Source organism: Barbus barbus, assembly GCF_936440315.1.
Source record: "Barbus barbus genome assembly, chromosome: 37".
NCBI lineage: Eukaryota > Metazoa > Chordata > Actinopteri > Cypriniformes > Cyprinidae > Barbus > Barbus barbus.
The window spans coordinates 3819449-3845753 of NC_136715.1; the positions used below are offsets into that span (position 1 = coordinate 3819449).

The 26305-nt window shown below is 36.2% G+C and overlaps 1 protein-coding gene across 1 annotated transcript in view; it reads left to right on the forward strand.

The window, feature by feature from the left end:
• Positions 1-26305, forward strand: part of LOC306856607 (uncharacterized protein) — a gene marked incomplete at its 5' end in the record, with an annotated part of 79525 nt that overhangs the window by 49380 nt on the left and 3840 nt on the right. The window contains 31 exons of the mRNA XM_079395967.1: positions 28-153; positions 2061-2183; positions 2359-2481; positions 4323-4460; positions 4543-4665; positions 4741-4863; positions 5222-5380; positions 5681-5812; positions 6837-6965; positions 7057-7185; positions 7305-7439; positions 7640-7774; positions 8033-8158; positions 8996-9127; positions 9208-9336; positions 9457-9588; positions 10711-10839; positions 10926-11054; positions 11242-11370; positions 14852-14980; positions 16476-16604; positions 16899-17027; positions 17365-17493; positions 17575-17706; positions 20280-20408; positions 20510-20611; positions 20680-20808; positions 24151-24279; positions 24361-24489; positions 25549-25677; positions 25756-25884. Coding sequence (XP_079252093.1) covers positions 28-153; positions 2061-2183; positions 2359-2481; positions 4323-4460; positions 4543-4665; positions 4741-4863; positions 5222-5380; positions 5681-5812; positions 6837-6965; positions 7057-7185; positions 7305-7439; positions 7640-7774; positions 8033-8158; positions 8996-9127; positions 9208-9336; positions 9457-9588; positions 10711-10839; positions 10926-11054; positions 11242-11370; positions 14852-14980; positions 16476-16604; positions 16899-17027; positions 17365-17493; positions 17575-17706; positions 20280-20408; positions 20510-20611; positions 20680-20808; positions 24151-24279; positions 24361-24489; positions 25549-25677; positions 25756-25884 — 4005 coding nt within the window. The remainder of the gene's footprint in view (positions 1-27; positions 154-2060; positions 2184-2358; positions 2482-4322; positions 4461-4542; positions 4666-4740; positions 4864-5221; positions 5381-5680; positions 5813-6836; positions 6966-7056; positions 7186-7304; positions 7440-7639; positions 7775-8032; positions 8159-8995; positions 9128-9207; positions 9337-9456; positions 9589-10710; positions 10840-10925; positions 11055-11241; positions 11371-14851; positions 14981-16475; positions 16605-16898; positions 17028-17364; positions 17494-17574; positions 17707-20279; positions 20409-20509; positions 20612-20679; positions 20809-24150; positions 24280-24360; positions 24490-25548; positions 25678-25755; positions 25885-26305) is intronic.

Consider the following 26305-nt stretch of genomic DNA (forward strand, 5'->3'; position numbering starts at 1 on the left):
TCTTTCTGTCTGTCTGCGTGTATTTAGCCATCCACTCCTGCAGCGTTGGGAACGGCGGCTGCGAGCATTTCTGTGTCCAGCAGACAGCGGGTCATTTCCAGTGCCGCTGCCGACCCGGTTACAGACTCGACGTGGATGGGAAACATTGCAAATGTGAGTATGACCACACTGATATTCAACTGCAGGACTTTCCCCATGAACATTACAGATTTATGATGGTAGCATGAACATGAAGACATATTTACGATCACAGTTGTTGACAGTGGGATTTAAGTGAAATTAAAATTCAAAGCACAGGTGGAGACAGACTGAATGTGTTACAAGCTAATGAGACGTGTTTATTTTATACGCCTTTGTTATTATGGAACCTCTTCCAATTAAAACCAACTAATAGATGTTTTTTTAAAGAATAGGGTGTGTATTCCTTTAAAAAGCATTTATTTGTCATGTTCAAAGCACACTTTGTGGGAACCGTGTATGTTCCCACTTTTTTCCAGTGGGAACATACACGGTGAAGTTAGGCAAAGTTTTTCTGTTTTGGAAAAGCACCATAAAATTTGTCAAAATTGCATTACAGTTTGGATGAGTATGATGTGAAATTTGTTTAACAGTGTACACATATGATTTTCTTTCTTTTCTGTGGAACACAAACATAGTAGTTAAGCAAAGTTTCATCCCTTTTCTTTCAATACAACAAACGTAGGGGCTATGAAGCTCCAAAATGGACAAAAGCATAAAATAGTCATAACTCTGTTAGAAGTTTTGGAAAGCCATACTAATTAGGCAACAATTTAAAAAAAGTTATTGTTCACTACAAATGCTCCAAGTTTAACACCAATTATGTCAAACCCCATTAGTAGGATTGGGAGAATTTATGCAGTGAAAAAAGACTTTTGAAACAAGAAATTTTGGCGAGAACAAAGTCATATAACTTCAGAAGACTTGAAATATGTAGTACTTTTACGAACATCTGTGTTTTTCTTTTTCTTTTTCTGTCCTTTTGACATTCAGCATAAAGACATTCAGGTTTGTGTCAATATGAGGGAAAGTAAATTATGTTTTATTTTGTTGTAATAGTTTAATTGCTTTCACTAGCAATGAATAAAGATAAAACTTGACTGTAATGATCTCCACGCACAGATATGAATGTGTTTGCTCTGATGAACAGGTCATAGTGGAGCTGTTTTCTGTAAGGTTGAAGCATTTATCAAACATCATTGACATGTAATGCATGATAACTTCTATTCCCAGGTGCAGATAAGTGTCCTAATGACAGAGAATCTAGCTGAAGTTTAACTCTACAAGTAATATAAAGCATTTCTTTTAACGTCTTATTGTTCAAATGTATTTCACGCCTAGCGTTTCCATTCTTTGAAGTCCCCAAAGAATCACAAGAACTGCTTGAGGAGATTTAGTGGAAATATGATTTTGGTCTTTGGGATGAAGTTGCCCTTTGATTCACTTGATGACATAATATCACAAACTGGTGACTTCAGCAGGGACATATCTTTGTGTCTCGTCTCGGAGGTCATCTGGAGTTGAACACAGACATGTCTTTCTCTGATGAAGGGTCATGATTGCAGAATAATTTCTGCCATTCTGTTTCTGTAAAAGTGTAATTGTTGGCTGCAGACAGATCGTTTCACTGCAGCTGTTGGACGGACAGAAACATGTTAAACACAGAGTGTATGAGAGGAGTTATTCAGAGCAGCTGGATGAGGATGATGGTACATTTGTGTTGCAAATATGATAAATAATCTCGCAAAAACATGTCCAGGTCAACCCTAATAATAATAATAATAATGAACTTAATAAATATATAACTTTCTAAAATAATACATAATAATAAATTCATAATAAATAACTTTCTAAAAATAATAATTACAATGCAAAACAAACAATTATGCAAAATATATTTTTTTATTTCTCTTTATTGAGTTTGGGGTGAAATATGAGGTGTTTTTTTTGGCAGGTTCTGTGAGATTAACTCACTTAGTGCCAGCAACCTAATAATGGCATTAATAGTAAAGCTGTGACACAGTCTGTTCTTATGTCATCAGCGGAGAATCCGTGTGCGGAGCGAAACGCTGGTTGTTCTCAGGAATGCCACAGGGATGGAGATCAGGCCCGCTGTGGATGTGGTCCAGGTTATCAGCTGGCTGAAGATGGCAAGACCTGTGAAGGTAAAATGTACCTGGGATGGTGAGCTATATTTAGTGTGGATTACAGAGTTTGTGTCAGATGCTTATAGAATAGAAAGCTTATGTCATTAATGTAGCAATGGTCATCATGTCTTCATACTCAAGTGATCTTTAAAGTGTAGCATACATCTTTGTATGTGTGTTGTCTTTGTATCAGACATTGACGAGTGTCAGACGGGCCAGGCGAACTGCGCTCACGGTTGCCGTAACACCAGGGGATCTTTCTTGTGTGTGTGTCCCGCTGCCTATGAGCTGGGTGTTGATGGCAAGCAGTGCTATCGTGAGTATGATCTGAGACTGGACCGACCCTGTGAGATTGCATGCAACACATCTCATACTATATGTGCTCAAAACAAGAAAGGGCCATTAAATCATTTGTTTCTCATCTGTAGTGTAAATTGTAGAATAGAATGAATTATATACATATATATGCAAATCAAATATGCACACAAAAGGGTAGGTGTATATGTTTATATGTATATGCTGTTGAATAGTGTGAAATAACCACATCAAACTGGAGATGTGCACTCCAGCTTCACTTCAGCGACAGACGCTAGTCAAGTGAGCGCGGAAACAGTACTGTGCTCATAGCGCGTGCTCTTCAATTGCACGCACAAATGCGCCAGTGCCAGCATGCAATGTCCTAGTTATGTTGTCAGTTAAGTCCTAAATGTTCCAAAAAGGCAACTAAAACTGCCTTAAAACGGTGCATGCATTTAAGTATTTGTTATATGAGTTACATTTAAGCATATGTCTCTGAAATGGTTTTCAAAACTGTCCTGGAGCAGCTCAGCACTGTCTCTCTCATCTAACACACTGGATTCAACTCGTCAGTTCATTAGTAGAGACTTTAAGACCTGAAGTGAGTCAGAAAAGTTAAAGAGTTGTGAAAAATAAAAATAAATGCTTCTCAGATCCGCGTCATGTTCAGCAGCGGCAGCTCTTAAAGCAATAGCAACCAAATAACCTAATTACCCAGCTGCTGTCATGTCTGTTAATCAAAGAACAATAGAAAAATTAGGAAATCAATAACTTTTGTAGCTTTAAGGATTAATCTATTTAATTTAGAATTTAGTGCTTGATAACTTTATTCAATTTCTCTATATTTCCAACTTGCTGAAGGGCACAGGTAGCTAAATATGACATTTATTATAATGGGTTTATGTGAAGATTTTTTTATGTGAAGTTCACTTAAATTAGAAGTTATTTAAATGTCTAATAAATGTTAAAATTGATAGCTCTCTGTTATACTGTAATGCTGAACGGCTATAGTCTGTGGTTAAATAATAAGGGGAAAAGAACAACAGACGTCGGTAGTATTGATATTAGTGATACTGGGCTTCAGTCATAAAAAAAGATGGCATTGAATAAATATAAAAAATGTTTATGTTGTTTGTACATTAATTTGAAGATTGAATGTGAAATTATTGCAATATAACAGTAATAACAGTATATGTCAAAACTTTAATGTTAGGTGGGATTAATCGCGATTAGTCGTGCAATTAATTTGATTTGTTGCTTTTTTTAATCGATTGACAGCACTACTATATATTTTTAACAATTTTCAAAAACAATACATTTTCAAAAATTATGTTTTATCATTGTGCATTCCAATTTATCTCACAACGGCATATTGAACAAACAGATTGATCAAACAGCAGTCGGGTTATTTTGATTAGGTAAAAAACTAAAAACTACAGCTAACTAACACAATAAAACACAATAAAAGCATGATAACATAACAAAAAAAAACATTTGTCATTTGTTTTGGCAAATAAACTCTTCATATAGTTCAATAATGTTTTTCATTTAACATTTTGTAAAATAAAATAAAAAGTTTATTATAAAAAATGCACAAAAGTACTATTTTTACATTTTATATAAAATCTATATTTTATTAATATATAATTAGATATTATATATTTTACAAAACATGTTTTAATCTATGAGAAATCAAAGTTGTGAGTCTAAACAAGTTGTGTTCCAAATTTAAGGTTGATATCTCAAAAAATGAGCTTTCAGTAGGATTTTCTTTGGGAGCACTTCCAAACATTTCCACTTGATGAAATTTGATTCCCATTCATTTCCAATGTGGTGTGTGGGTGTGTTTTTCACTGTCAGGTATCGAGATGGAGATTGTAAACAGCTGTGATCATGATAACGGCGGTTGTTCTCATCACTGTGAACATTCAACCAGTGGACCTGTGTGCAGCTGTAACCAAGGTTACCAGCTGGACGTCGACCACAAGACCTGTATCGGTAAAGAAAACGAATGTGACCATTTCCTGTTTTAGTCACAGTAACCATGTGAGGTAAAGATATGTGTGTTCTCGTCTGTCAGATATAAACGAGTGCGTAGATGGCAGCTCGTGTTGTGAGCACGACTGCACAAACTATCCTGGAGGTTACGAGTGTTACTGTACAGCTGGATATCGACTGAACGCTGATGGATGCAGCTGTGATGGTATGACATTCATAGAGAGAGAGAGAGAAATTTAGGAATTCCCACATCTAGATCCAGATGTGTGTGTGATTACAGATATAGACGAGTGTTTGGTTGCAAACGGAGGATGTGATCACCTGTGTCAGAACAACGCCGGCTCCTTCCAGTGCTCCTGTAGACGCAGGTATCGTCTCGATGAGGACAGACACTCATGTATATGTGAGTTTTAATGTTGTGAATAAAACATTTATTTTGTTTTATTACCTTTATTTCATATCCAGATGGAGTTGTTAGGCAGAATGATGTGTCAGTTTTCTCATTTTGTGTGCTAAATATATTTATTTGCATTGTAAAAAAATAATTGTATAATAACTGTAATAGTATAATACTAATATAATTGCTTTACATTTTCAAAAGCTGAAGTGATTTAGAATATGCATAGCTTAATTTTTTTACTAATTGCAAAAGCTGAATAATCGATCAAAGCCTATTGATGAATCGGTGGAATTATTGCCGATTAATTGTACTAATAATCGTTAGATTAATTCATTATCAAAGTATTGGTTTGTTGTCCTAGTGCTGGAGGATTCAGTGGAGGCGTTGAGCAGCGGTCAGGCGGTGGACAGACCTCAGATCACTATTCTGCAGGATTATGAGCAGATCCTGGAGCGATACGACGACTACGAGGACGACACGGGAGAACTGCGCGCTGAGAGCACCTTAACTGAGAAATTCAGTGAGAAACAAAGTTTTTTTTTTTTCTTTTAAATATGTAAATATGTATATATTTATATATATATATATTTTTTTTTTAATAGTTTTAGCTTCTTTGATGTTTCGTTAGTTTTAGTTATTTTACTAGATAAACTATAAATGAAAATGAGAAATGTTGCTTTGGCAGCTTGCTGAAATAATTTTGAAAAATTCAGTTAACAAAAAGGTTTTGTTTCTATTAATTATATCTGCAATAACCCTGATGCAAAGAAGCTTTTGATTGTTTTTCATGGACGAATCTGGTCTCCTCTGGTTTGTGAAGTATGCTTGAAGGATTCGTTCGGCTTCGACTGCAGTCTGTCTTGTGAGGACTGTGCTAATGGAGGAGGGTGTAACAAACTCAGAAACGGCTGTGACTGTCCTGACGGATGGATGGGAATCGTGTGTAATGAGAGTGAGTTTCTCTGAAAGAGCCACAACTGAGTACTGATCATAAATATATATCAGCAATCACAAACGGAAAGCTCAGGCTTGATTACATCAACAGAAAGTAGTTTCAAAGGTGGAGAAAGATTTTATTTTTTGATTAAAACGGATAAATCATGCACATTAAAACCTGACACATTTAATAAGATCCCATTATAACCTTGTAAAGCCTAATGTATGAAATATTAATGAGAAAAATGTAATTTGAAATGGAACAATTTGCATATGTGTTTTTGTTGAGTATCATATTTGATACATCAGGGTTTTATGGCTCATATAGTTTGATACAATGAGAATATGGATCTCATACTATTCAGATCTCATACTATTTGGTGCAGATGCTGATATTTATATTGTCAAAAAGTGATGAAAAGATGAAATGCTGATAACTTGTACTGTAAATCAGTACGACTGATCTTTATAACAGTATAGCAGATTACTTACATAAAATAATATACAGCAAATATCAGTTTTCACTCTATATCTCCAATAATATTTAATAGTAAGATGACCTAATGAGGTGTAATCTTAGTAAGATGATATTTAAATGCTTAGTTTTATGATCAGAGATCTATAGTTTTAAAGGCAATACAGTATGGAAACTTGTTTCCACCACTGAATAAAAAAAATAAAAAATGTATTAGCCATTTTTTATCTCACAAATCGGACGTTTTTGTTTTTTTCCCCAGAACTGCATGATATAAAGTTGCAATTGCATGTTTTTCTCCCAATTGCAAATTTATATATTGCAATTCTGATTTTATAACTAACTATTTCATGTTATAAAGTCAAAATTATTGGATATAAACTCGCAATTCTGAGAAAAAAAATCAAAAGTCAGTCTTTTATTCTTCGGCATTGAACTTTCCTCGCAATTGTGAGTTCATGTGTCAATTCTGAGAAAAGTCACACACACAGTTTTTATTGTGCTACATGTCTTTAAAAGCTCCTGACCTCTTTCTTGTGTGTGTGTGTGTGTGTGTGTTGTCCAGCATGTCCAGAGGGCTGGTTTGGCAGGAATTGCTTGTTAAGCTGTAAGTGTAAGAACGGCGGCGTGTGTGATCCGGTCACTGGGAGCTGCCGCTGTCCACCAGGGGTCAGTGGAGACCTGTGTCAGGACGGTCCGTTTACAGAACACCTTCACTGTATGGAGATAAATAAAAGACAAAATGCAAACCGCTTATAATATTGATATTGATGCAATCACTTCAGGTTGTCCCAAGGGTCTCTATGGGAAGTTCTGTAATAAGAAGTGTAATTGTGCTAATAATGGACGGTGTCATCGCACTTATGGAGCGTGTCTGTGTGACCCTGGACTGTATGGAAGGTTCTGCCATCTACGTGAGTGCTGTACTTGGACATTATAACTACTCTGTGCTTTGTGGCGTACTTAAAAACAGGGTCCATTTGCAACGTTACATTAGATCTCTTATGACTTCCTGTCTTGTGTATTCATGCAGCGTGTCCTAAGTGGACGTTTGGCCCGGGCTGTTCTGAAGAGTGTCGGTGTGTTCAGCAGAATACCGTAGAGTGCCACCGTCATCATGGCTCCTGCATCTGCAAGCCTGGTTATCGGGGCGACACCTGCAAAGACGGTCTGTTTGCATGAGAACATCTGAAGTGTCATTGATGCAAGGTTGCATTGCACTGAAAAAATTGCATTGTCGTATCTGCGAGTCATCTGTGTCAGGTCACCTGTAGCGTTTTGTTTCCCCCTGTTGGCAAAGGAATTGACCCACCCTACTTTGCCTCTGATTGACATGATCTGATCAGTATTAATTGTTTTCCTTCACAGAGTGTGAATCAGGCTTCTTTGGCTCTGGCTGTGATAATAAATGCTCTTGTCCGGCTGGAGTGACCTGTGATCATGTGACCGGAGCGTGTCAACTGCAGTGTCCAGCTGGAAGGACAGGAGATAAGTGTGACCAAGGTATATCAAGTCAAATTATAGATAGTGTCTATAGAATAATAAGGTCATTAGCTACAGTAAAGTACCTGCCATGCATCAGTCATTGATCAGATAAATAAAGTCAAATTAAAGATACATATAATGTCCACATGACATTAAGGCCATTAGAGCTAAAGTATTAGACATGCATCAGTCACTGATCAGATCAATAAAGCTGCGTGTGGAAATTGGATGTGCTTTGATGTTCAGCACAAAATGTTTTTGCCATTACTGTGATAGATTGTGTTGATGGGAGATTTGGGATTGGCTGCTCTCAGTCATGTGACTGCTCAGGGGCACCATGTGACAGCATCACTGGCCAATGCATGTGTCCCGCTGGAACATTTGGAAAACATTGTGAAAAAGGTAATATTGTCATTCTGACACCAACATGTCATACGTATATTGTTCTATATTTTAATATTGTCTAAAAGAGACCCCTAGCTTATAATAAAACTAATTTACAGTGATATGTATAGTATTTTAGTCCTGTAAACTTGTATTAATGGCTCATAGACAAAATGATCCTGTAAGAAAATTCTGCCTGTTCACATGTTGTTTAACCCTTGTATTGTGTTCAAAAACATCTAAAAATAAATTAAATAATTATAGTTGATAAATTAGCATAATTAGCTTTGAAATACATTAATGAAATACAATGTAAATAATTTTAAAGCAAGCAATCTAAAAAATAAAATAATCATTTAAAATAAAAACAAAATAAAATATAAAACAAATTAAAATTAAATTAAATGAGTACTTGGATTCAACACAAATAAAAAAAAATGCAAACAAACAAAAAATAACCAAAAAGTAAACATTATTCAATCCAATAATTTTTAAAACTGTTTAATTACTACCTATAAAACAGTATGTCATTTATTAATTTATTGTTTTTAATTTACTTTTTTAATTTTTTTTTTTTTTTGTTGGCTCCAACTGACATCACACCATTACGATCATGCTAGAAATTGTTTATGCACACTCAGAGTATCAGTGCTTTGCAGGTATGCTCATGACCCGATATGAGAAATATTCACACAATTTCAAGAAAAACATCCTCGGTTAGCCAGTATTTCTGACAACTAAGAAATGTGTTGCAGGTCAGATTGATCCAGAACATAATATTTAGAGACAAATTGATCTCTGATCATAATGCTGTCCAGATATATAATCCAAACACACACTATATTTCTGCATCAGAGTGTGCAGAGGGTCGCTGGGGTGTTGGATGTCAGGAATGGTGTCCGGCGTGTGAGAACGGAGGCCGCTGTGACCGGCGTAACGGCTCGTGTGTCTGCGATCCTGGATTCATCGGCAGGTTGTGCCAGAACAGTGAGTACATCTCTGCGCTTCTCAAACACACACACACGTCTGTCCTGTATGTGGTGTTTGGTGAATGTGTCTGTGTTCAGTGTGTCCCGCGGGACGCTTCGGTGCGGGCTGTCAGTTCAGATGTGCCTGTGATAATGGAGGACGCTGCCATCCTGTAACCGGACGCTGCTCGTGTCCTCCAGGCTGGACGGGCCACAACTGCAGGAAAGGTAAGTTTTATTGAGTTTTTTTATTGTGCAGTTATAAAACAATAAGTGAAATGTGTATGTTATTATCTGTACTTTTACTCAAGTGTTTGATTTGTGTTCTTCGTCCACCGCTGATGGTAGCCTGTGACACGGGCCGCTGGGGTCTGGACTGTGTGAGTGTCTGTGACTGTGGAAACAGTGACGGAGGGTGTGACGCTCAGACCGGACGCTGTCATTGTGAGGCGGGCTTCACTGGACCACGATGTGACCAGAGTGAGTGAAACACCTGCATGCACAACAACACTACTGTAGATCACACAGTATAGAGAAGAATAGCGCTGGCGACGCCAAGATCATGGGTTTGCAAAAATTGATAAACTATACTTTAAATGCACTCAAAGTTGCTTTGGATAAAAGTGTCTGCCAAATGTGTTAAATAAACTTTGTGTAAGATGCAGTATACAGCATCCTATCAATATCAGTATTGTCTTAGTCTCATTATGTTGCATATTTAACATAAATAACATAAACATATTTTAACATTTTAGTGCATTAAGACATTTCTGCATTAAGTCCTTCTATATTCCATGTATATATCCAATATTTGTTAAAATGTTACAGTATTTATTAAAAACGATCATTAAATGCAAAGAAAATATATGGACAAATGTGCAAACAAACATTGTAAATACATTTAAAAAAAGGATAAAAATAAAATAGATAGTTGAATCAACATTTTTTTAAGCAAAATCATTTTAGGTTAAAATTGATATGAATATATTAGGGAAACTATTAATTTAAGATACTGTTACTGTAACCCTTTCTTTTAGTTTTTTTTTTAAATCAAAATTAAAACTATTTTGCCTTTGCTCATTTTAAATGGTCTTGCATGTTAACATGAATTTATAAACGTACAAATATTTTATGTGGCCTCTTAATGCATATGCTCATAAAATTGCTGTGTATAATAATAATTATTAAAATATGATATGGTACTGTTTTTCCTTGTAGAGCAGAACTACTTTAGATTTAATAGTCCATATATGCTGCTATGTCTGTTATAAATGATGCAGTATTTATGGAATATTTGATAATTAAATATTAGGAAAAGAATCTAAAGGCATGCAAAATAATAATAAAATAAAATGATGGGTAGCTGATACATAACATTTTTATAAGCACTGACATAATAAGCACTGACATTTATTGTAGGTATTAATTTTTTCCAATCACTTAAATGGGCGTGCAAGTTGACAAATGAATTCATACAAATCTCCCATGTATGTTCTCATTTAAGATTTGACGGTCCTTCTGTATTCCATGAATACTTCAATATCTGTCATAAATGTTACAGTGTTTATCATGCATTTGTGATGTGATCTGTGTCTGTCCCAGAATGCCCTGCTGGTTCATTCGGCCCAGGCTGTAAGCATCGCTGCCAGTGTGAAAACCAGGCATCATGTGACCATGTGGGCGGAGCCTGCACCTGTAAGATTGGCTGGACTGGAATGTTCTGTGAAAAACGTACGATTGTTCCACTTATATATTAACATCAGTCATGATGTTATGAGATATTTGATTTTTGACTGTTCATGTGTCTGTGTGTCCAGCCTGTCCGCAGGGTTTCTATGGTCTGGACTGTCAGCAGAAGTGTGTGTGTATGAACGGGGGTCTCTGTGATCATGTCAGGGGTGAATGTGCCTGTCAGCCCGGCTGGATCGGCCCACATTGTAACCAAAGTGAGCTTGTTATTAACAATGTGCTTTAAACAAGCAGGATGTTCATCTTGCTGATGTGTGCAGAACACTGCAGGATCTCGAGCACACGTTATGATTATAGTTTCTTCTTTCACGAGCATATGTGTCTTCCTGTCTTGCACAGAGCCGTTTCCAGTGAGTAATGCTTGTGTGTTTTTCTGGTCTGCAGCGTGTCCTGCTGGACTGTACGGAGTGAGCTGTTCTCAGATGTGTGTTTGTCACAATAACAGCAGCTGTGAAGCTGTAAGCGGTCAGTGTGAGTGCAGCGCAGGGTGGACGGGAGACACCTGCTCACAACGTAAGATACTGACGCTTCATTCATTACAATGTTTTATATATATGGGCCATTTTACAGAATTGGTGCAAACTGCGGTCCCACATTTTTGTATTCCAGATCCTTCTATTATCAATTGAAACCCACAATAATATTTAAAATATTAGTAAGCTTTATTTATATATATATATATATATATATATATATATATATATATATATATATATATATATATATATATAAATATAAAATCATTATTTATTGGGTTCTTTCAATTGGGGGGTGGCTATCCTGAACCCTAACCCCTAAATTGCAACTTATGAAAATGATATTGAAATCATTTTTGTATTATTTTTCCATTGTTGTTTTTAAAAGTATCTTTTTGATACAAGTACAAAAAAATAAATAAAAATCCCATAGAATTGTCACTACCAAAACATGTCATCATTGTTTCTGTAGTGACAAACACATAATCCTCATATTTGGGGGAAATAAACAAAATTTTGGTACAGTTTTTTTCTATTTTAGTATGTTTTAGTAGTATTTTAGTATGCGAGTTAAAATTCTGTAATGTGATGTGGTTGCTACCAAAGCATTACTGTCACTACCGAAAATCTGCTGTCACTACTGAAACATGGAGTGTTTTGTCAAATATAAAGTATACTGAATTATCAACTAAGATGTTGTGATATTTTTTTGGTTCAATGTACATTCAAACTAATGAATCCTTAACTTTGAAATCAGAATGATCAACTTTTTGCCTTTTACAAAGAAAAATTGTATTCAAAATGCAACAAATCTCATAATTTACATCAATATATATATATATATATATATATATATATATATATATATATATATATATATATATATACTGTGTTTCGGTAGTGACAAATTTGGGGAAAGGACAAATATCCAAATATTTCTGAAAGTACAATATGAGAATGAGGCACAATTACTAGAAATGTGTACCTTGGATATTATACAATTTGCATACATACACATTCTTTGGAAAAAATACATTTTTTTCAAGACATTTCTAACATTTGACTTGGGACCAATTCTGTAGAATGACTCGTATACTATATACAGTGCCCTCCATAAGTATTGGAACAGTAAAGACAAAATTGCTCTGTTGGCTGTAGATCAAGACATTTGCAAATATGATTAAAAGATGAATATGAGACAAAACTACAGAATGTCACGTTTTATTATTGGGTGATTCAACACATAGATGTTTTACCAGCTAAGAAGTTCAGCACTTTTAGAGTTTCATCCCTCTATCTGATGTGAGCAGAAGTATTGGAGCAGTTGCCTCACAGGTCTTTCTAAGTGATCAGCTGTGTCCTGTTGCATTAATTCTTCAGATATTAAAAGCAGGGAATGTGTCGTATCATTTATATCCATTACTTCTGCATTCTGAATCTTGCATTCGATGATGACACACACAAACCAGGATGAAGACGAGGGAGCTGACTTTGAGAGAAAAGCAAGCAATTTGGATGCTAAAAGAAAAGAGGAAGTCATTTAAAGCTCTAGCAAAAACAAAGGACATGGAGAAATCAAGAGTTTGGAAACCACCAGCGACACCAGCAACCAACAACGACCTGATCGGCTGAGAAAACAACAGTAGTTGATGACAGACAAATCATAAAAGCTGTGAAAATGAATCCTAAAAGACGTGTCTGTAAAATCACCAACAACTTCCAGAAAGCTGGGGTGATGCTCTGACAATCTACTGTCCTCAGGAGACTTTGACACAGAATTACAGATGCTACACAGCAAGATGCAAACCTCTGACCAGCACCAAAAATAGAAAGACAAGATTAGAGTTTGCAAAAAAGCACAAAGGTGAGCCAGAAGAGTCTTGGAACTGTGTTTATGGACCGATGAGACAAAGATGAACCTTTATCTAAGTGATGGGAAAGCAAAAATGTGGAGAAAAAAAGGGAACTGCAAATGATCCCAAGCATACAGCCTCATCTGTAAAGCATGGTGGAGGTGGTGTCATGGCATGGGCATGCATGGCTGTCTCTGGAACAGGCCCTCTCAACTTTACTGATGACTTAATGTATGCTGACAGTAGCAGAATGAATTTGGAAGGGTACAAAACTAAAGAAAATGCCACCAGATTCATTGGAAAGTGCTTCATATTGCTGGGATGAACTCTAAAAGTGCTGTTCTTTTTATTTGGTAAAACATGTATGTGTTGAAACGGTTAATAATAAAATGTGACATTCTGTAGTTTTGTCTCCTATTCATCTTTTAATCATATTTGTAAATGACTCCACAGCCAACAGAGCAATTTTGTCTTTACCGTTCCAATACTTAAGGAGGGCACTGTATATATATATATATATATATATATATATATATATATATATATAGTTTGGAATCTGCAAGGTTTTTTAATGTTTTGGAAAGAAGTCTTGTATGCTCATTAAGGCTGTATTTTTTAAATCACAAATTCAGTAAAAACCATAATATTTTGAAATAGTTTTACAATTTCAAATGACTGCTTCCTATTATATTTTAAAATGTAATTTATTCCTGTGATCAAAGATGAATTTTCAGCTTCATTGCTCCAGTCTTCAGTGTCACATGATCCTTCAGAAATCATTTTAATAAGCTGATTTGCTGCTCAAGAAACATTTTTTATTATTATCAGTGTAAAAACAGCTGCTTCATATTTTTGTGTAAACCGTGATATATTTTTCCAGATTCTTTGATGTATAGAAAGTTAAAAGAGCTGCATTTATTTGTAATATAATTTTTTTTTTAAACAATATACACACCATCGACTTTATGTAGGTACTTGTGTAACTGCTTGTTAACGCACATATTTAATCAGCCAATCACATGGCAACAACTTAATGCATTTAGGGTACATTTACATGACAATTATGTAAAAAAACTAAAGTTTTTCCTTTATGTTCCTTTCCACATACAGACGACATCCCTGTCAAAACGATCCCTTTTCACACAGATCCTCGAAAACTAAAGACTAAAAATACACTATTATGCTTGTGTAGCGCCCTCACTGCCTGCATGTTTGCATGCAAATGAATGGACTAAACGGATACTGGACTAAACAGATTTTTTTTTAAGTTCAAACCAAGCACTTTGAACATGGCTAGGGTTTACAGATAATGATCCAAAAAAGAGAAAACAGTATAACCACATTAAAATAACCACCAGTTACAGCCGAGTAAATATTGAGGTTTGCTGCAGTAATTTTGTGGTGTTCGGACACAATCCGCTTTCGTACACAAACAGGCCCTTAGGATATGTATTATGTATTCATGCATATTTATTTTCAGAAAAGTTACCAGGAACTCAATACCCATAATGCACACTGATGAGAAGTAGAGTAGGAGTAGAGTAGGCCTCTTATGAAGAAAAGTAGGGTTTCTGACGTTATGATGTTTCCTGTATGCTGAATGGTTTTCTTTGAGTGGATATGGTTTTGGTATTCTAGTTCAGGTTTGTATTCCTGTTTTTCCAGGTTGTTCTCCAGGTTTCTTCGGGACGGGCTGTGCTCAGAGGTGTCTTTGTCAGAGCGGGGGTTCGTGTGACCCTGAGAGTGGCCGCTGCTTCTGTCCCAGTGGATGGACGGGTTCAGCCTGTGAACTGGGTGAGGGACTGACCCTTATGCTGAATCTCCTGGAATATCCAGCCGGTCTGGTTGTGCTCTGAGATTTGATATAAGTAATGTGCAACACGTAATAATATGTACATGCTTTATTGTATTTGACAGTGTAAAGTGCAGTGTGCTGACCGCAGTGCTGACTAGCATAGGAAACTATAATTGGCAGTGTGGAAGCTCAGGTTTTTTACATTTTATTTTATTTTATTTTTTCACTGGGAGCGAGAACTCAAAATAATTAGGACATGATGCAAACCAGTGTGTATTTTATATACACTACAATTCCCTAGAATATCATTATATGCTTTAAAATTAAGATTTGTACTCATAGAAATTACTAAAGCAGTCAAACATGTTCATTAGAAGGGGGTGCCAATACTTTTGGCAATATAGTGTATTTTAAATAATTAAAACTGATCTCGGTGTGTGATGTTGGGAAGGAAAATAGCCACTGATTTCCAGACATTGCATCATATAAAGTGACATGCTGGTATTTCACTTTTCAGTATTTGTTCACCCGTGTGTCAGATGGTTTTAGCAACCGCATACACTTTAGTCACTGCCTCTGTTTCTAGATCTTGGTTTCTTCTCCTCGCACCTCATAATAGTTATGAGCGCTGCTCCAGGGTGAACGTTTACATGCAGGTTAGTTTAGTCTCGATCTCTCTTCAAAATAAAGCAAAAAAGCAGAGTATGTTTGATACAAGTGTTTGAAAAAAAGCTCAACAGTAATATAATAAAACATACAATGTTTAATAAATAATTGAATCTATTATTTATTTATTTAGACTTGTCCTTTCCAATTACCATCTTTTTTTTCCTAATAAATAAAATAAATAATACTTTTTATGTGTGTGTGAATATATATATACGTGTATATATATACACACACACACTTTAAATTTTTACGAGTTTGGAACGACATGGGGGTAAGTGATTTATGACAAAATTTACATTTTTGGGTGGAGTATCCCTTTAAAATTATATTGGCAAGGGAAAAATATTTTCCCCCCTATTTTTTGTCCAATAGGTAGCTGAATTTGTCTGCACACTGAAAAATTCAAACAGACCAAAAAAGGTCTACCAAAAATGTAGTTTTTTAATTTTTCATATGCAAAAGTGAAAAAGTGACAAAAGTGCAAAGTGTATGCAAAGCCTATGCTTTCTTCCCCCCATTTTTTTTTCAATTATTTTACAGTGACGTTAAAATTTCTCATCCATTCATACTTTAGAGCCAGATAATACTTTTTCTGTAATAGATGTATATAAATACAATACATAAGGATATTCACAACATTTGCATATGTTTATGCATAATTTAACAGTGTACATATTTATTATATAATTTAAATATTATACTAATAATATACATTTGATTATGTAATGTCTTATATATATTTATGTATATTATTTAAATATAATGTTCATCTATGTTTTGTAAATATATGCTTCATGTTGACGTACATGTGTGTGTTTGTGTCAGAATGTCCAGCGGGTCGGTTCGGGTCAGACTGTCAGGACAGATGTTATTGTCTGAACGGTGCTCAGTGTGACAGACAGACGGGTCAGTGTGCTTGTCAGCCGGGCTGGACGGGACAGCGCTGTGAGAACGGTAAGATCATCTACAGATGTCTGATGAACAAAGCCTAAGTAAGAGTAGCCCTTCATTTGTCCCACCTCAACTTACTGTCCCAAGACGTGGACACTGTAGAAACTTCAACACTGGGAAATAAACTGAGCTTGTGTGGGCTTTTGTGTGTGTGTGTGAACGTATCGGGACCAAATGATTGTAAACTCAAAAAACCTTTCTAAAGAAGAAAATAATGTCTTATTTGACACTTAATATGTGTGTGTAAGGAAGGGTAAGGATGTAATGATCATGATCAGCTGTGTGTGTGTGTGTCAGCGTGTGTATCAGGGCGGTTTGGAGTCGGCTGTGAGGGCCGGTGTGAGTGCGATCACGGTGCCCCCTGTCATCATGTGAGTGGACAGTGTTTGTGTCCTGCAGGATGGAGAGGGAGACGTTGTGAGAAAGGTCAGTTCATAACCTGTGTGACCATCACTTCAATGTCCAGAATGTTGAACAGGATTTGTACGTTCATCCGCAAATGCTGCTCATTACATTTCAGATGTTATTTTAATGTCTATGGGGCAACTTTGGGGGGCAATTGTGTCCCAGGGGTACTACTTATACCCCATTGTTAGGTAAGGTAAGCATTTAAAGAGCTTGCAAGCCTCTTTAAATGTGGCCGCCCACATATTTGTCTGAAATCCTCATTTGGGGCTATGTCTCATCAAATTTGTTAAGTCTATGGGATTTTTCACCCGCTTCACTTGACGTTTGTGTGTGTAACACTTTGTGTGTTTGTCAGCATGTCTGCCAGGCTCATACGGTCAGGACTGTGTCCAGCGCTGCTCCTGCCCGCCGGGTACGTCATGCCATCATGTGACGGGACGCTGCGGTTGCCCTCCCGGCTACACGGGCAACGGCTGCGAGCAGAGTGAGTCTGCAGCTTCACCAATTACTACATCACAAGAGTTGTTCTGAAAAATAATATTATCATCTGTGTGGGTCTCAACAGTCTGTCTGTCCGGCACCTTCGGCATCAACTGTAATCAGCTGTGTCAGTGTTCAGAGAGAAACCAGCTGTGTCACCCGGTGTCTGGAGCGTGTTACTGCGCGCCTGGATTCACAGGACCCAAGTGTGAACAGGGTGAGTGATGCATTTAAACTTAATCACCACTGGATTCATATCGATACTGAGAGGATGTTTTGGATGTGTTCCTCTGTTGTGGTTTAGATCAGTCGAGTTCATCAGGGAACTGCAAAGGGGTTTGTGAGTTGAGCAGCTAACAACTGATTAAAGGTGCAGTAGGAGATCTCAGAAAATGCTAACTTTAGCCTGATAGCGCTGAAAGTGAACATCCCACCCTCCCTGCAATCGTCGTCCAAAGCCACGCCCCCTGAACGCACATACGCTCAAAAAGCAGAATACCAGAGACAACATTAAATTACTACAATAGACTACTTCAACAGTTCCCAATTACAGTCCTCCCGCCCTTCATATGTATATCTTATCCCGTCCGACGGTTGTTCTGTTCAACCGTAAGTCATAAGTGCCCTGCGAAGTTGACATCACCAGATATTCCGCCATGATTCCAGTTCAAAGCGAGCGTATATGTTCCATACAAAGTTCGGTTGGGGGGGCGCGACGACTGTAATTGAGAACCGTTGGGCTACATCATGTGATATTCATGATAAAATTTTATAGCACAGTTAGTAAAAGTACTACAATACCAGGAAGGAAGATCGGGTTGTTGATGTTTGCCTGCCATTCTCGCTCTGTCTGCACAGCGTACGTGAACGCGCTGATGACGTATACTGTCTGCCTGATCAGGGTGCGCAGAGGTATGCAAATACATGCGACACCAGCAATCAACAACGACCTGATCGGCTGAGAAAACAACAGTTGATGAAAGACAAATCATAAAAGCTGTGAAAATGAATCCTAAAAGATGTGGCCAGCACCTAAAATAGAAAGGCAAGATTCGAGTTTGCAAAAAAGCACAAAGGATGAGACCAAGAGTCTGGTGATGTCTATGGGTCACAGACTCACTGCTGTGATTGTGTGCAAGGGATCTGCAACTAAATAATAGCTTTTAATCTTTTATAACCGTCTTATGTTCAACTGTCCCAATACTTATGCTCACATCAATGAGTGGGATGAACTATAAAAGTGCTGTTCTTTTTATTTGGTAAAACATCTATGTGTTGAAACGGCTAATAATAAAATGTGACATTCTGTAGTTTTGTCTCATATTCATCTTTTAATCATATTTGCAAATGTCTTGACTCCACAGCCAACAGAGCAATTTTGTCTTTACTGCTCCAATACTTTTGGAGGACACTGTGTTAATACAGATAAATACATTTAGACCACTTAACTTAATGATTGCTATCAGGATGCAAAGAGACTTTCAACCAGCATAACAAAATATGTTTCTGAAGACAATCACCTACTGCACCTTTAAATCCTAAAAATGTCAAATTAAGGTACATAAGAAAAAAAAAATTAAACACTTAATAAATTAATGAACTCATAAAAATGTGAGGTTAAAATAAATAAATATTAAAAAAATTTAATAAATATTTCCAAAAATTTAAAATTAAAATGAATAAATAAATAAATAAATAAAAATCTCATTAAAACTTAAAACATAAAATAATTAATTTTAAAATAAATACAATCAAACAGAAACTTACCAAAATGTGTAAAATCCTAAAAAATATAAAATTTCAATTTAAGGTAAATTTTAAAACACAAGCAAATAAATAAATAAATAAATAATATATATATATATATATATATATATATATATATATATATATATATATATATATTAATAAATACAATCAAACTTACCAAAATTTATAAAATCCTAAAAACATAAAATTTGAATTTAAGCTAGATTTTAAAACACAGCAAATATAATATAATATAAAAATAAATAAATAAAGTGACAAAAATGTACATTTAAATACATTTTAAAATAAAACAAACTATACTCTGTACACTTTTATGAATTTAGGTAAATCAAATACAGTTTAAAATAAAAACAAACTAAAAAACTACAAATAAAATCATAAAAGCTGAATTAAAATTAATTTAAAATAAAAAAACTAATTAAAACACTTAATAAATTAATACAAATGTGAGGTTAAAATAAATAAATCTTAAAAACAATTTAGAAATCTTTCCAAAAATGTAAAATAAATAAAAATGTAAAATTAAAATGAATCATTTTAAAAAACAAGCTAAATCACTTAATAAAATCATAGAAATGTAACATTAAAATACATTTACAATAAAAAACAAAAATAATAAAACCATAAAAATTTTTTATAAATACAATAACAAAATAAAAACATTTAACATTTTTATTTAACATAAAATTAACATATTAACACTTACTAAAAATATGAAATATTTTACCACCATGACACAACATTAGAAAACTGTGAAGTGAATGTGCTGTTAAATTATTGTAATGTTGATGGGTGTAAATATTTAAATATGAATTATTTAATGTTAAAGTAGTAATATCAAAAGGGATTTGGCAAAAACAAATTAAATAAATGTGAACCCCTCTTTCAGATAAAAGGTTATTTGACTATAATTGGTGAGAGGGGGCAATTATAAAGCTCTGAACTCAGTAAAGTTAGTATGGCGTATACTGACCGTGTTACTGATGCTGCTGTTGCTGTTTTGGATGTGTTTGTGTGTAGCGTGTGCTGAGGGTTTCTACGGTCCCGGCTGCGAGCGTCGCTGTCAGTGTGTGAACGGAGGCGTTTGTCTTTCAGTCTCGGGCGCCTGCGAGTGTCCGGCCGGATTCATCGGGGCCCGCTGTCATTTCAGTGAGTCACACACAGCAAACACTCAACAAAATACACTGTATGTGTCTCAGACAGCAGCGTTTCAACAGCCCTCTTCTGCTCTCGTCCGGTCTGGTGTTCAGTGTGTCCGGCGGGACGCTACGGGCTGGACTGTGGCCGTGTGGCCGTCTGTGGGAAGGGGGCGAGGAGCGATCCGGTCACCGGTGTGTGTGTGGGAGAGGAAGGTGAGCTGGTGTTCTGTGAGGGTGGATGTGTGTGTGTTCTCTGACGTCTGACAGCAGTGTGTGTGTAGTGTGTCCTGCGGGCCGCTTCGGATCGGGCTGCTCTCAGCGCTGTGACTGCAGTAATAGAGGCCTGTGTGATGCCGTCTCTGGAAACTGTTCATGTGGCCTCGGCTGGACCGGCTCGCGCTGTGAGAGAGGTGACATATATATATGTTCATTATCTATAGCAGTGGTCTCAAACTCAATTCCTGGAGGGCCGCAGCTCTGCACGGTTTAGCTCCAAATCACACCTGCTTGGAAGTTTCTAGTGATCCTGAAGAGCTTGGATCAGGTGTGTTTGATTAGGGTTGGAGCTAAGCTGTGGCCCTCCAGGAAATGAGTTTGAGACCACTGATCTATAGAGTTCATAATGTTACTCTTACTCTACCTTTAACCTTAAGTTATCCTCTGGGGTCAATATGACCCCAAGCGACTTTTCTTTAGTTAAAAATAATGGTTCCCTTTATCTCAGTGGAATAAAATCTTGTGACTTTTTCTAAATTATCTATCCATACACACACAAAAAAACTGGGCTTGATTTGGTTGTTCTAAAGGTATGTAAAAAAAAAAGTCACACTCATGACCTTTGGGGTCAATATGACCCCACATTGAAATGAATGGGAAAATCAAAAAAAAAATGTTTTTTATTTTTCATTTGTCAAAAAAAATCTATAAATCCAGAATAAACCTGAAAATTTCCATACCACAATGAAGTCCTGGTACTAGAGCACAAATGTAATGTGGAATGAACATGATCACTTGCACACACACATGCTCACGCACACAAACACACACACAGGTGTGACTCCAATTGAAAGCATTTTTTTTAGAAATTGACAAATAAAATCAATAATTCCAGCATAAATCTGAAAATTTCCACACAGAAATGAAGGCCTGGTACTAGAGCAAAAATGCAATGTAGAAAAGACATGCTCACTCAACACACACACACACACACACACACACACACAGACAGGTATGACTGCCACAGCCAAATAAAATCAGCCACAAATGCAGAACAAAGATAAAAGGGGTGAGACCTAATGCACACACACATGCGCACGCGCACACACACACACACACACACACACACACACACACACACACAGACACACATGCGCACGCGCACACACACACACACACAGACACACATGCGCACGCGCACACACACACACACACACACACACACAGACAGAGAGAGCAAGGGAGAGATGAAAGGCAACTGACCTGTTCAACTTTGAGAAAGTTTACTCTGAGATCTAAGAGCTGCAACTTTATTTTGAAAACAAAGAAATAGTTCCCACACCAAAGGTATAAAAGAGGGTCTTTGGTGTCACACAGTTCATTCTGTGTCAGTATGGCAAAGCGTTACACTCTCCTGGAGACTTTAGATTGCCTGCTTGATTCAAGTGAAACTGAATCATGCCTGGAAGACACTGAGGGCGATGACTCTGAGCCATTTGAGACATTTGGTTCATTAAAATAAATAATATTCAACTACAATCTGATTCTAAGTCTTGTCCTTTAGGTGTTTCTTATGTGGCAATTTCTGTGGTATTTTGTAAAAACAGACATTTCAAATCGCTTCAAAAACGACCAAAATTCTACTATTTGAAAGAATATTTATTTTTAATGTCTTTAATAATGTTTATACATGTATAAATTCACAAAATCTATCACAAAAGTTATAATATGAGCAGTTGGCTACATCCAGTAAAATGAATGGATCTCTATTGCCCTCTTCTGGGTATCTATGGACAATACAATTTCTTTCTTAAATTTTAATTCCTAAAGGTTTGTCTTTGACCAACAGATGGCAGAATTGTACAGCTAACACCTAGATCAATATCCAGAAACAACTTATATTTAATTTAGATCATTGTTTAAGTATTTTTTTCATAAAAAAATAATATTTTACATGCAAGCTAATGGTATAGTTGAGGAATTGTGTGGTAAATAGGTACAAAAGTGCTTTGTATATCCAAAAACACAGCATTACTGTACAGATGAGAAGTAAACAAAAAAAATAATATATTATATGTATTATTAAAAATGTACATTTTTTTCACAATCATTCTTTAAATTTTGGGGTCATATAGACCCCAAATGCAGTGAGTGTGAACAGGAAACTAAGGTTATAAGAAGGTTAATAGTCATTTATTCATCTGATTGGTAAAGGAAAAAAAAAAACAACTAATCCCAGTGGGCAAGTGATGTTGAAAAACCATCAAATTGACGTAAAAAAACAGGTCAAATATGCAAATCAGTCTAACGTCAGAATCTCGTTGATGTAATGTAAATTGAATGTCAAACATATTGGCCGACATGTACGTTAAACCAGTTTCAGTGTGGGATTAACTTCCTATTTTCACCCAATTACCACTGGAAGAAATAGTTCTTTATTAGTGCTGTCAAACGAGTAATCGCATCCAAAATAAATGTTTTTGTTTAAGTAATATATGTGTGTATACTGTGTATATTTATTAAGTATATATAAATGCATGCATATATATATATATAAGAAAAATATGCTATGTTTTTATATTAAATATATTTATATATAATATAAGAATATAAATATATAAATGCATATACATGTAAATATTTTCAAAATATATTCATGTGTGTGTTTATATATACATAATAAATATACACAGTACACACACATGTAATATGTAAACAAAAACTTTTATTTTGGATGCGATTAATCGTTTGACAGCACTATTTTTTATTTATCTGTTCATTTATAGAGTTAACGCTTCTGAATCTTTTGTCTTCTAAACACTAATTAGATCTGGAGTTTCGTTTTAGGTTGATATGTGCTAGAAATGCAATATATCTACAAAGTCATTTGATCAAGCTGAAATCTATGAATCAAAGTGTAATTATATTTTGAAATGTTTTAATCTATATCAATTATCTGTTAAACATTATATATAAAGTAATATACTGTATCTGTTAAATAAAAACAACGATCTGTTATGTATATACAGTAACACACGTGAAATAATCTGGAATGCACATGGTCTAATTTTGAGCTACAGACCAAAAAAAAGTGAAAAATGTCGATTTCGGTTGATTTTCAAGTTTCCACAAAAATTAGTTCATTAAGCGCTCGTCTAGCAATCCCAATGCTCCAAATAGTAATTAAACATCTAAAATGTAATATAAATTTGTATGTTTTCTGAGAGGAGTACCTTTTTCTCTGCTCAGTTGAACCTTCGTCGACTTCAAACGGGTGTAGCGCAGACATTTTTGGCCCGATTCCAATGAATCACATATAATTTTGAAGGTATTTTAAAGCATAATGTGAAATTAAAATTAACAAATTTTTGAAAAATTGCTCATTTGTCATTTTGCCAGCACCGGTCACATATATATTTTATAGTGTAACAACATTTTGAATTATTTGACTGCATATTAGTCTTTAAATGACACAATTAAATATAAATATTTGTATTATCAAAATGATTGATGATTTAGTATGTGTGTGTTGTCAGAGTGTGCCGAGGGTCGCTTCGGTCCTGACTGTGCTCTGCAGTGTTTGTGTCAGAATAACAGCACATGTGACCGAGTGACAGGAAGCTGCCGGTGTCAGCCGGGATATTACGGTCATCTCTGTGAACACGGTGAGATCCATGAGAAGCTCTTCCAGCACAGACTGAGAGTTTGCTGTGTGCTGACTGTGTGTGTGTGTGTGTGTGTTTCAGCGTGTCCCGCCGGTCTGTTCGGCTCTGGCTGTCAGCAGCGCTGTGACTGTGTGAATGGGGCTTCATGTCACCCCAGAACCGGACAGTGCCTCTGTTCTGCTGGATTTCACGGCTCTCGCTGTGAGAGAGGTCAGACAATCATCATGTACATCAGCGCACACACAGACAGACAGAGACAGACAGACAGACAGACAGACAGACAGACACACACACACACACACAGACAGACAGAGACAGACAGACAGACAGACACACACACACACACAGACAGACAGACAGACAGACAGACAGACAGAGACAGAGAGAGACAGACAGACAGAGAGAGACAGACAGACAGACAGAGACAGAGAGAGACAGACAGACAGACAGAGACAGAGAGAGACAGACAGACAGACAGAGAGAGACAGACAGACAGACAGAGACAGAGAGAGACAGACAGACAGAGAGAGACAGACAGACAGACAGAGACAGAGAGAGACAGACAGACAGACAGAGACAGAGAGAGACAGACAGACAGACAGAGAGAGACAGACAGACAGACAGAGACAGAGAGAGACAGACAGACAGACAGACAGAGACAGAGAGAGACAGACAGACAGACAGAGACAGAGAGAGACAGACAGACAGACAGAGACAGAGAGAGACAGACAGACAGAGAGAGACAGACAGACAGACAGACAGACAGACAGACACACACACACACACACACAGAGAGAGACAGACACACACACACACGCACACACACACACACAAATACTGTAGTCAATCTGCCTTATAGGTTCATGTATGAGATTCCTTTCCTAAATCACTGAGTAACACTTTTTAAACAGCAAGTAAATTCCTGATTGTTTACATTTCAAACATTTCTTAATTTTCTCAAGAATTGATGTATATTTCATGAAGATTTGCCCATATTAAGTCTTTAGACACAATACTTCATACAGTAAAATCGGTTGCATCACGCTTACTTAAAATAAATATTAAAATAAACAATAAATAAAATAATTATAATTTAAAAAAAAAATGTATTTCAGCTTGTTTTATTTCTGCTTATAGCCAAGGAAACATCTCTCATTTTGGTTAAATATGTTAAAGTTTTAAAAATTAAAACATCAAAAAGCTTTTTCGTTACTTGAAGTAAAATAAACAATCAATTCACAAACAAAAAAAGCTCTTTTTCTTCCCCAGAATGTGAGCAGGGCACGTTTGGTCTGAACTGCTCTCGGTCATGTGACTGTGAGGAGGACACACCGTGTGACCCGGTGAGCGGCAGGTGTATCTGTGCCTCAGGAAAGACGGGCGTCAGGTGTGACAGCGGTGAGTCCAGTAACAGCACTGCACGCTCATGATTGTATCTGTATGAATATGTGTGTGTAATGTGTGCTGTTGTGTCAGACTGCAGTGTGACGCGGTTCGGACCCGACTGCAGGCTCAGCTGTGAATGTGAGAACGGCGCTCAGTGCGACCGCAGAAACGGACGCTGCCTGTGTCTGACCGGCTGGATCGGCCTCACATGCTCACAACGTAAACCTGCTTCACACAGAGTCAGGGTTTGAAATAAACCCTCTCTCCAGCCAGTTTGGCTAATTCAGGCAAAACAATTCAGAACTTAGATTTAAATATAATTATTATTGCATATGAATCAAAAATTGAGAATAACAATTCTCAGTGACGTCTCATGAAACAGTGTGCATTTCATAGTAGTCATTTTTAGTTTTAAATTTTGTTTACATTTAGCAATTTCTTTTTTTGTTTGATTAGTCTATTTTTATATTTGTTTCAGTTTTAGTTGTTTTAGCCGAAATATGTTTATATTTTACTTCAGTTAACAAGTATTTTAAAGTAGCAATTGTTTTTTAACGTTTTAGGTTTAGTTTTAGTCAGCTGTAATAACTCTAATTTAGTCAACACATAAAATGTGATTTCAATGGTTGTAATTGTATTT